The 11,856-nt window shown below is 45.2% G+C and overlaps 1 protein-coding gene across 4 annotated transcripts in view; it reads left to right on the top strand.

Moving 5' to 3' along the window:
- COL18A1 (collagen type XVIII alpha 1 chain) overlaps window positions 1-11,856 on the top strand; it is a 199,717-nt gene that overhangs the window by 153,002 nt on the left and 34,859 nt on the right. For 3 of the 4 annotated variants that reach the window (XM_044422718.1, XM_044422716.1, XM_044422714.1), the window contains 10 exons: window positions 2,070-2,214; window positions 3,004-3,113; window positions 4,064-4,090; window positions 6,785-7,000; window positions 8,471-8,497; window positions 9,966-10,028; window positions 10,183-10,269; window positions 10,917-10,970; window positions 11,189-11,347; window positions 11,691-11,753. In XM_044422718.1, coding sequence (XP_044278653.1) covers window positions 2,070-2,214; window positions 3,004-3,113; window positions 4,064-4,090; window positions 6,785-7,000; window positions 8,471-8,497; window positions 9,966-10,028; window positions 10,183-10,269; window positions 10,917-10,970; window positions 11,189-11,347; window positions 11,691-11,753 — 951 coding nt within the window. The remainder of the gene's footprint in view (window positions 1-2,069; window positions 2,215-3,003; window positions 3,114-4,063; window positions 4,091-6,784; window positions 7,001-8,470; window positions 8,498-9,965; window positions 10,029-10,182; window positions 10,270-10,916; window positions 10,971-11,188; window positions 11,348-11,690; window positions 11,754-11,856) is intronic. The other variant, XM_044422717.1, reaches the window with a different exon arrangement.

Raw genomic sequence — 11,856 nt, 5'->3', positions numbered from 1 at the left:
CCCCCCCCCCCCTCCAGACACAGGACTGCATAAATTGGGGCTAATGGACAGGCAGCGAAGTCCCATTCCGGTGATATTCCACTGGAATATCGCATAATCAACAAGATCTCCCCCAAAGTTCTTAGATATTTAGGGGGTCTATACTGGAAATATTTCAAAACTGCACAGTAGATTTTATGAAAAGATCTCTCTTCATAATTCAAAGAACTTTGCACCTTGTGCAGTGTGGAATTGCCGTACCAGGGTTAACGTGTGCGCACGCACACAAAGGGGTACCCTGGCCTTTCCTTTGTTCTTATGTATCCTGCTACCAGTGCCTGCCCATAGGGCCGTCAACAAAACTAATTTTAAATGTATGTCATAACAATTAGAATGGCAGAAAGAAAATGTGGCTGCTTTTATTTATTACATGCTTATCCTGCCCTGTCTCCAAGGAGCCCAGAGTGCCATACAGACTTTCCCTTCCTCATCTCATCTGCATGCCACACTTAACCTTAGATGAAAGGCCAAGAAGGGGTTGGTTTATCTTCATAACCCTGTGAGGGTAGGTAGATCTGAGGGGCAGTGACTTGCCCAGTGAGCCTCACAGCTGAATGGGGATTTGAGCCTGCGCTTTGGTAGTCGTAGCCTGGCACACATGAGCATTGCATGGCTGCGCTGAATGACAGCTCTCAAGTGTTTCATGAAAACAGAAAAAGAATGGACAGGCTAGAAACGGGTGGGAAATGCTCTCTAGGACAAAAGGTGTCAAGGCTTACCTTGAGCTGAAAGCTGAATACTCTGGCCTCTAGACAGGAGCATCCAAAAGGTGGCTGGGCTTTCATTTTCCTCATGCATTTAGATGTGGAGCACTCGTGACACCCAGTGGCCTGAGATGTAACAGGCCTAGAAGATTGGACTGTGCATTCTGTTCAGGGTTGTAACATGTCTCATCATTGAGAAGCTGGGGATGGTTTATTTTATTCAGAAAACAAACCCGTACATTTTTAGAAAAAAATGAAATACATGAAATATATTCAGCTTATATGAATATGTTTTTCATATGTAAAAATGAAAGATATTCAACATATATTCAACAATATATTCACACTCTCCCTTCAAATATAAAATTGTACTTTTTATGGTATTAAGCACAGAACTCAGTTGGAAGGTCCCAAAAAGGGTGGCCAAGGGTGCTTGGGTGCTGTGGAGCTCCCTCACTTGCTGTGGTATGACCCGGGCGGGCTCCCTCACTGCTCTGACAGCAGTGGAACCAGGGATGACATACTGGGGTGAAAAGGGACCTTGGATATGCAGGATCCAGTGCGGTCCTGTTCCTCTAAGAAGAGAGGAAAACTGTGCCAGCCTTGGAGCTGAGGTGTGGGGGCTGCCTCCATCTTTCATCCTGGCCAAGTCTTAGGAATTGGTCATTCCTTCCCTTGATGCCATAGGATTGCTCTGCCTTTATTATTCCAAAAATAATTACAAGCATGACTAGTGTAAGATACAGAGATAGGAGCTGCTGCATTGTGAAGTATCCAAGTATGCGGTTGCTTTTGTCATTTGAAAAATAATAATTAGAAAAATATATAAAAAATAGATGGAAGTCAATGAAAGAAAGCTTTTATGTCTACTTCAACAGATCATGTGGAAACAGGAGAAATGAAGAGGTTTAGAAAATAAACATTCCTATTGTGTAATTGAGGATAACAGTAAAAGTGCATACTCTGTTAAACTTTATAACACCACCAAACACTTTAATAGCCTATCATCCTCCTGTGTTGTTTGCCTGTATTTTCTTCCCATCCCTGGATTAAGCCCCATTAAAATCAGTGAGCCTTGTTTTCAAGTAAATATGCACAGAATAAGGCCACAAAGGCCGCTTATATTTGTTTATTTTATATCCACTCTGCCAGTCCATTGCAGTAAATATATCTTTGAAAATACTAGCATGACTTAACATTATTTTTCTAATAAAGTGTGGATAACTTAGTCCAGATTGAACTGGACAATTTGCAAATAAGAATTTGCCTTAGCTTGGCTACTGTAGTACAGATAAAAGCTTGCTTTAATCCTGTTGTCTTGTCCAGGTGACTTCAACGATCTCAAGTCTACCATTACCTCCACCCCCCACTTCTCCCCCCACTGTCAAAAAGCCTGCGCAGCCAGAGGAGAAACTTACTTTGGAAACTGAACTTACCAAGTTGGAAGCAGGGACGCCATTTGCTTCAGGGGGTAAGGCTAATTTCTCTAACCTCGGAACCATCCTGTTAAAAATTGTGGGGAAGATTACAGGGTATAATTACAATTCTCTTGATGGTGCTGTGTGGAAATGAGTGGAATGCAAAACGCTGGATGTCTTTCCTCCCTCATGTTGAGCTTTGCCTCAGGCAAACCTTTGTGGTGTTTGCCCAGAGAACCGAAATACAGAAACCAGAGTTAAGGTGATGACTATTTAGTTTTCAAATTCCACATGTTTTTAGGACTGGCCATGGACAGCACCTGGAAGGTTACCATCTTTCTATCTGTAGCCCAGTTTTTTGGCTATACTTTAATCAAGCCATACAGAAACAAATAGATGAATAATCAATTCCCACCTGAAATACAGTATGCAAGTTCACCATTTAAGTTGTGAAGTATTTTGAAATGGGGCTTAGACCACAGCTGAGGAGAAGCTCAGTGAGCCATCTTTTTATGTGGTACCTGCCATTGCTCTTTCTATGGAGCTTTGGAACAGAGGAGATATATATTATGAGCATGGTTATAAAAGCATTAGCAGAACTTACCGTATCTAATAATTCAGTGAAGTGCCATGCTTATCAGTGAACAAACCCCAAAATTCCCTGATACGTCATTCACAATAACAGACAGGAAAGAGGAACAATCCAGTTATCTGTGATAGTCTTTCTTATGTTGGACCTGAATGTCAAGCTACTGATATTCATTCCCCCATTTTGCAGCTATGCCTCCCTCTTTTCCAGAACAGATAGTTGCAATTTCTTTTTCTTTTTACTTCTCCCATAGTTGGAGCCAAAGGTCAAAAGGGCGACCCTGGTGAAAAAGGGGAACGTGGCTCTAAAGGAGACTCTGGAGTTGGTGGAGTTTTGTCAACAAACGGTGCAAAAGGTGAAAAGGTAAAGCGATGTGGTACAGCTCCCCTTTGCTACTTTCCCCTGAGGGTGGCAGCCCTGACGGTGCTGGTCTCAAGAAGGAACTCACCTGCCATCACCTGCTTCACTACAAGCGGACAAAGCTTGACCCCTTTTTACTTTTCGACATGAGACTCCAGTCCTTTCAGATGTTCTGCCTGCATGAAATAAAAAGGGGGTTTTCTCACTTTTTAAAAGCGTGCAATGAGTGAAATACCACCAAAGCTGGTCAAGGTTTGATGAATGGAAGTGGTAGTGCTCCTGCCTTGATTTTCCTGCTTGGAGGGGTGAGGCGAGGCTGGAAAGAGAGTGGGGAGCAGAAGCGCAGAGAACAAAAACATTTAGAAGGGCCAGAAGTAGGGGAGTCACTTCCCTCTTCTGGAGGTGTTCAAGGGGAGGCAGGACCCATCTGCACCTGCTTGCATTGTGCTCCTGATCATGGACGGAAGTACTTCCTGCCACCACACCTTTCCATTTGCTTGAAGGCAGCCATCCCTCCATAGGCACATTTTGTACTGAAGACGTGTATTCGGAGCAGCAACTGTAAGCTAGAGAACAACTTTCCTAGTGCCACTCTTTTCGCATGGGGAGGGTAGAACCCTGGCCTCATGACAGAGTGAGTGAAAAGACAAAAGCAGCTGTGTGTGTGACCGGGAAGGCAGAAGGCAACCCGTGCAGGTCATAGGAGTGCTCCCTCACTACAAGGCAGCTGCTCCTTGCTGTGCCTCTAACACTGAAGCTCTCTTTTCGTGCTTGGACAAAACTTGCGCTTTGGCGGGGGCAACATTTCGAGTGTTTGTTCCTGAGAGACACATTAATTTACCCCCCAGGTGCAAGTAATGCAACCTTACTGCTTATTGCTTACTGCATTCTGCTGCTTGTTAGACTGATTTTAGTTATGCTGTGCTGAAAAGCTTTGCTGCTTCTTTTTGCAGGGCGAAAAAGGAGAACTGGGCATTAAGGTGACTACAGTTGCTACATTGTTTGCTTTCTAAAAATGTGCAAAGGAGCTCTGTGATGGGAATGTACTTGGGTATTATTATTATTATTTCATTTCTTTTCTGCCTGTGGCCGAAGCTCTCTGGCAGTGTACCACAAAAGATTTCTGCAAAGGAATATATATATAGAACTTAGCCATGCTGCATGCAGTTGAACATCTTCATCCACATATAGGAGGGGAGGGAAAGTATCAGGAGGCTCAGGAGGACCCCAGGGTCTTCAGAAATGATAACAGCAGCAGCTGCAGCAGCAACAAGAATGACAACAAAGTCCTTTGGACTGGAGGGAAAGCCTGAAAAGTGAGACATAGCCCAAAACAATCAGTGAGAACTGAGCATGTGTGGTAGCCACAACCTGCTAGCTGTTGATGGCGGGAGATGAAAATTGAGAAATGGTCAAGGTGGGAATATTTTAGAAAATGGCTTGGCTGGCTCTCTGTCTAGAACCCTGAACAGGAGCACTTCGCATGGCCACACTCCCACTGTTTTTATGGAACTTTAAAATGCCTCCGCCTAGGATCCCCATGCTTTTAGCAAGAATTCCTCCATGGCAATCAGAGCCCTGCCTCTTGATGTGCTAAGCCCACAGGGAGATGGGGACAGCAGTAAGCTTGTACTCAGTGGAATTCTTGAAGCCTCGGAACCAAAATCACATGCCATTGTTCATATACTTAGGCACACATGGTTGTGGTTTTCTGCTCAGCCCTTTTATCAAGAGATTCAGCATAGAAAAGTCAAAATGAATCACCTGGTTTGTTTTTTAGCCCAGCGGTACCAAATGAGTAACTGTCCAGAATGTTCCAGAAAAAGGCGTGGTTTCTGATCTGATCTTGTCTGTGTGCTAATAAAGAGAAAGAAACTAGGCTGTGATGTTGGTGCACAGCCATGATTGGGAGCCTCCACAGGCTGGGCCTCTTTTGGCCCGTGGAGACTCCTTTTCCAGCCTTCAGAGGTTTGGACTCTAGCTCTAAGTCCCTCCCCGCCCTGTCCCCAGGCTCTCACCGCCAGAGACTAGTGAGGATCACAGTGGGGCTTGGGAGAAACAGCAGGGGTGCCTCTTCATGCCCCATTCATCTCAGTAGCGCACCGATGTGCCACTTGTCCAGTTGGGAGGGCATGTGATGCTTTGTCTGCCCCACATCCTCCCCAGTGGGGGAAGGCATGGCCAGTGCAGCCACCCTGACCAACCATGGAGTGAAGGAGGGTCCTTCCTTTTGGAGGGCACTTTGGTGCATGTGAGGAAAGTTGGCATGCACTGAAGCCGAGTCAGAGGGTACTGGGGGCGTGACCATGCCCTAGTATCATGCGGCTGGAGTGGAAATCTGACCTTAGGACCCAAAATTGTTTCCCACCCCAATCTACAGCATGGTGCAAAAAACCAACATCACCACCCAAAGAGAAAGAAGTATTTTTTTCAGAAATTAAGTGAAAAAAACACTAGGCTATCAGAATGTGATCCAGCAGAATATCATTTCATTCAGCCAAGGGTTCAAAGGGTGCCAGAGGCCCACATGCAAGAGCGTGGCATCATTCACAGATGGACATTCCCAGCCTAGCATGGCCAGAAGAGCAGAAACGAAGGGGCCCCTATAGCGCTCGCCATCCTTTAGTCAACATGTCACTCCTTCTGTCCCCTTCCCTCTTTTCCTTCATAAACATGTTTCATTATCATTGATTTGTAGTTCTCTCCCAGATTTGAGCATAGCTTAAATCATTTATCCAGAGCCTCAGATTGATGAGTTCAGGTGACTCAAGTGCTAAGCAGCTGATAAGCTTTTAGGAAACTGAGCAGATGAATTAGAGGAGAGAAACTTCCTGAAGCTGATCCAGCCCCGGCATGGAAGCTTAAACGTGTCTGCCACTCAGGCCCTCCTGGTTTTGTTTTATGCTGGCCTCCGAAACGCAGGGGAGGGGATTTACAAGCACCTGGGTGGTCCTCCTGCTCAGTCTTGCCTCCCAGCAGCGGAGTGAAGGCTGCCCAATCTCCCCCTTGACCACCCACACCATCATTGACACCGTGCACAATCCTGCAGCCAGCCCAAACTCACAAGAACTCCTTGCCTTCTAGCAAGACTTTCTGGGCTTCCTGTAAGCAGGGGGGGCGGGGGGGCATTCCTGTGTGGCTCCTTAAAGGGCCACACGCCTACTCTTGCTCCATTGCACATGGCTCGTGCTTCCTGCTGCACGTGTTGGGGAGTGGGCAAGCAGGGAAGCAGCATCCGATTGGCCCCACACAGGTGCAAAGGGCACGATCCTTTGCCTTGGGACTGATTGTGTTGCTTTGGTTCACTGGAGTGCAAACCTCTGCATGCTGTTAGTGATGTGAACAGATTCAGCAATATGCCAGGTGTGAAAGGATGTGGCCCCCTGCTCCAAAACATCCTCATTTCCAGCATTAGTGCTGAGCTTCCTGTAGCAATTATTTTGAAAAGGACAGGGATTTGGGTTGAAGATGGAAGGATGGAAGAAGAAAAATATACATGTGATTAAATATATGGGTTCATCAGAGAGGAAAGCAGGATGGTCTTCATAACAGAGACTGCCAGGAAAGGAAGTTAGTGACTCCTGTTTAGCAGATGCCCACTTCCAGTCTCTGTAAACTTGAAAAGAAATGATGTTGGGTTGTTTTCATTCTGTGTATTTCTCCCTCACCTCTAGGGAAGTGCTGGCTTTGGATACCCAGGCTCTAAAGGACAGAAAGGCGAGCCTGGCGATCAGGGGCCTCCTGGCCCCACAGGCCCGCCTGGCTCGCCCGGCACCATTGTCAAGCACCCCAATGGCTCTGTGGTAGAGCATGTCGCAGGGCTTCCGGGACCTGTGGGCCCACCAGGACCGCCCGGGAAGGATGGCTTGCCTGGGAAGGATGGAGAACCTGTAAGTAGACATTTCAGGGGGTGACTGATGTGAATTGGTAGATTGTGCTATGGAGGAAAATGCATGTCGGGGTTAGAAAGGCTTGCCTATTGTAGCTAATTAGCTTATTGTTACCATTTATTCGAGTGAAAGAGATGTGATTAAATTCCCTGCAATACAACACATGGCATTTTTCAGGCCCTCTGTGTATCCAAGCAGCCCTTTTAGACATCAGAACAGTGCGGGGGGGAGGGGAGACTATGGTTACTCAGACACAGAAAAGGGAGTCTTCAGATATACAAACTACTTCCACTCTTTGAATCTTTGCTTTTATGTATTTATTACATTTTTATACCACTCAATAGTCAAACCTATCTCAGCAGTTTGCAATAATTTAAAATAATACTACAGTAAAATAATACTACAGTAAAGACTGGTGTATGGTCAGTTTCTAAATTGGCCTCTAGGGCTCACTGTTGGCAAGATCCTGGCATCAACATTATGCTGCTAAGGGGGATTCCATTATGTAAATAATTCTCACCTCTGTAAGAGTGGAAAAGGCCCCTTTGGAGATGCTCTTGCTCAGGACCCACCTGTCAGGCATACAGGAAAGGACTTTCTTCTGTGTGGCTCCCAAAATCTGAAAAGTAGTTGCCCTGTGGCATTTTAACTGGTTCCTCCTTCCTCTGCATTGAGACAGCAAGTAAAGACATATCCTTTAAACTTGTATTTTGTGGTTTTTAAAAATGTTGTTACAGTTTTGAAGATTGTTAATGTTTTATTATATTTTATGTGCTTATGGCTTTAATGTTCTAAAATTGTCATGAGCCACCTTGCATTTTTTCAGTAAGGCAGCACAGAATTATAATACATAAATTTAAGTACATTAATACATAAATGAATCTGCCACTCTATCCTGCTAATAGTGTAATATCTCCTCAGTCTTTCATCTGCTAACACTCATTTTCTGTACAATTTCTTTCCCCTTAGCCATTTCACCCCTTTTTTTTCCTGCTTTGCCAACTTAATTTCTCTCACTCACTTTGTCTCATGCATTCTGAGTACCTCCCTTGATTGGCAGTCCTACAATTTTTAAAAAACCTTTTGTGCTACTTTGCAGAGATGGCCAAAATGACTTCCTCTCCATTATCACTCCTCCAGTTACTCTCTTTGACCAGTCTTCCTTTTTTCCTGGGCAACTTCATATTGAAGGGTGCTATCCTGTGCAGGTTTAGATTAAAACAAGTTATACAACTCCCAATATGCTTCAGATAGCCATGCATGCAATGGTACCCCCAGCCCATTTTCACACAGACAGGACTACAGCCAGATGGGCCATCTGCATTTCGTGCACATTTCAACATGTGAATGGGCTTAGCCCAGTTGCTTGTGAAAGCTGAGAATGTGGTCAGGAAAGAGGACCTGGGGGCTGAAATGAAGAAGTCGCAAGGGTCAGGCTTCTACTGACCGCCTATATTTTTTTCTTACTAGGGAGATCCTGGTGAAGATGGGAAACCAGTAAGTTCTGCTGTTTGCTTTCTTCTTTTGAAAATAAATTCTTCAGGCTTAGTTAGTTAGTTTATTTGTTTACTTCATTGTACTTCTATGCTGCCTCGTAACTCGAGGGTTCTCTGGGTGGCTTACTAATGCTGGCATCATTGTAGAGAAGTATGTTCCTCTGTCAGTACTTTCCTTTAAAATGGTTTTGTCTTCTCTGATGCTGTGTGATGCTTTTCTGTTTTGGGAATACCGAGAAATATTTACAATGCAGTCATATAGATATTTACTCAGAAGTATATTCCATTGAAGTTAAATTGCAGTCTGAATAGTATGAGCTGCTGGGGACAGATCAATGTGCACACAGATTTTCTACCTGGTTTGATATGGGAATTACAAGCCAGCTTTTTGTGTGCCTTAAACTGAAAAACAATAACCCAATTCTGGAGCCGGCCACTAAAAGCTGCAATCTTAATCAGTTATAGCAGCAACCCATCCTGTGCCATATCTGAGTCACCTTGTTCTTACTAAATAAACCTCTGTTCCTAAAGAGCCAACAACCTAAGCAGTGGGGAAACAAGGGAGGACAAGTCAAAATAAGAAATTCAGTACACTTTACAACATCAGTAGAATACAATATTCAGTTCAACACAATACAATACAACATCTCTTCAGTACCATTTATTAAGATTTTATACCATTAATTATGGTATCTTCAATATCATTTATTAAGATTTTATAACAAAATAGTTTCTGTTGCATTGCTTCACTCACAAACATGTTCACCCATATCAGTAGAGTTGGTTTCTGAGTGAAAAAAATGGTCCTACGCCATAGTAGAAGGGTTTTTGATGTGTTTGGTGCCTTTAGACAGAGGCTTAGTTGTATTTCTGGATGAGCCTTTTATCATCTGATAATGGCCCTGTCACAAGGATAGCATGCTATGGCAGGATGTTCCGGCCATCATGGTCTTGCATTCATTACTCTTTTGAGTGATCTGACAATTTCTTGACGGCCCACCACAGGTGGTCCGCTGCTGCTCTGCCCCACTTTGGACTCCTCCCCCTGCTGTTGCCATGATTGTGCTGGAGAGAATTTTCACATGCCTCCTTTCCCGGCACGGTTGCGGGAGGGCATCCCAGTTGGTGGCAGGCTGCCAGGAGTCCAGTAAAACAGGAAGGGAGAACATGAGAAGAGTCACTCCCCCCATAATTTTTCTACTAAAATTACATACACATGGCTCTGCCATTCGGAGGGGGAGCATGACATAATTTAGCAGGGAGGGGGAGGAGGTTTAAATCCCTAAGCTCCAAGGTGAGAACTTGGTGTACATGTGTGTGTACACACACATGCTCACACATGTGCACATGAGAGTTGTGGCCCCCAACTCCCTGTCCTTTGCCTCATGTAGGGAGCGGTAAGGCTGCTCACTCTTTTTCTGGCTTATTTCTCAGGTCTTGGTCTCATTGCTTATTTACTTCCTGTGTAGGGTGATGTTGGCCCCCAAGGATTCCCTGGAACCCCCGGGGAGCCTGGATTAAAAGGTGAAAAGGTAAGAGCTGTCGCTTTACCTGATGTAGCTTGGTGCATTCTTGGTGTACACTCAAGTTTGCCGGAAGTCAACCTTTTTAAGCACTGTTCTGTCTGTAGTTGCCTTTTGCACATGGCTATCATTCTCAACTTTGTAACCTGTCCTTTACATCTAGGGAGATCAAGGCATTGGTGTGAGAGGTCCACCTGGGCCACCTGGGCCACCAGGTCTACCAGGAGTCGGCTCTAAATTGGACAAGTTGGTGAGTTCCGGAAAGTCACAATAAAGGGATGGGGAGAAGCCTGGTTTGATTGCCACTGTCCTTTCTGGAGCACTTCTAGGAAATACTGAAATATGCTGCTGCCACTACAGGTATCTGCCACCCTCTCTAGGTCAATTTCCCTCTTTCCCTAATATTTTTACTAGAATATTTTTGTGCTTATTTGCTGAATCTGCTCTCTTTTGAGACCAGGCAAAACTCTCTTAATTGCCCAGGCCTTTTCATTCTTGGGCTTCATGCAGTTTTATTGCTGACTTTATGATCTGCTCTGCTCTGAAGCGTTTTAATTAGTTTGTATTGTTTTGTTTTGTTCTGATGGCATGTTTTATTATAAGCTGCTCTGGGAGCCATTGTGGCTAAAACATGGGGTACTAAAGTATAAATAAAAACTAGGCAGTTTGAGGTGAGAGCACTGTTCTTTTCTGATGTATTTGCATGCCCTGCGCTGTGCCTGCCCATCGCTCCTTCTGCAACATTTTACTAGCTTGCAGTTCTAGCCCCTGCGCAGCCCACAGCCAGACAGCCAAGTCAGGGGACGGGCGGCTCTGGGCCATGCAGCTCTTTGCTTTGGTTCCAGTCCGCCTAGGCATGCTTTCCCGCTTTTATGCAGCTGTGTGCTTTTCTTCCAGACATTTATTGACATGGAAGGCTCTGGTTTTGGAGGTGATTTGGAAACCCTGCGAGTAAGTACCTGAGATGTATAAGGTGTTGAACCAGTTTTGTATTTTTGGGATACACCAAGAATACTCCCTTGGGATGGGGTGGGTTAGGGACAAATACGGCCAGAATACGAATGTATTCAGGAAGTGGCTATTTACCATGAAGTCAAGTCTGTGGGTGGCTTTACTAATGTGTTCAGACTAGAACAGATGGGGCACATACCACATTTGTTGTGTTTCAGGGCCCCCGAGGACCACCTGGGCCCCCAGGCCCTCCTGGCGTGCCCGGCTTGCCAGGACAACCTGGAAGATTTGGGACGAATAGTACTGACCTTCCAGGGCCGCCTGGCCTCCCTGGAGTGCCCGGCAGGGATGGTATCCCAGGACTTCCAGGACCTCCTGTAAGTTAAAGGGGATTCTGGGAAAACTAATGGAGGACAATGTAATGGAGTCTATCTGCAGAAGCTGTCCAGTGCCTCTCAAAGTTGTGTTAGGCTATCAGTTCTTCGGTTGTAATTTCAGAGGCATGGATAGAATACACATTAATACAGACGGGAAATCCAGGCTTCTGTCCCTCTGCTTTGGATGTTGATCACCAATACCTCAAAATGTATGCATGCACCAAAAGCTAAAACGGTAGCTTGGTTATGACTGTAAGATACAATAATGTGGATAATGCCACAATGTGGATAATGCCACAAATGCCACAATTTCTCTTAAGCTTTCCATGGTAATGTTTTTCAGGGCCCTCCTGGTCCTCCAGGAAAAGAAGGGATCGCTGGCCAGCCTGGGCTGAAGGGCACAACTGTATGTATCTCTCCTTTGTGAAAGTTCTTTGATATGAGTTGCAATACAGCCGCAGTAGCAAGCTTGTGAGGGACAGCCTGAAAACTGAGGCTGCCTCCAGGTT

This window comes from Varanus komodoensis, unplaced genomic scaffold (assembly GCF_004798865.1).
Source record: "Varanus komodoensis strain SLA01 unplaced genomic scaffold, ASM479886v1 scaffold134, whole genome shotgun sequence".
Classification (NCBI taxonomy): domain Eukaryota; kingdom Metazoa; phylum Chordata; class Lepidosauria; order Squamata; family Varanidae; genus Varanus; species Varanus komodoensis.
Note: the sequence above shows the minus strand (reverse complement) of the source record. Positions and strands in the feature narration are given on the sequence as shown.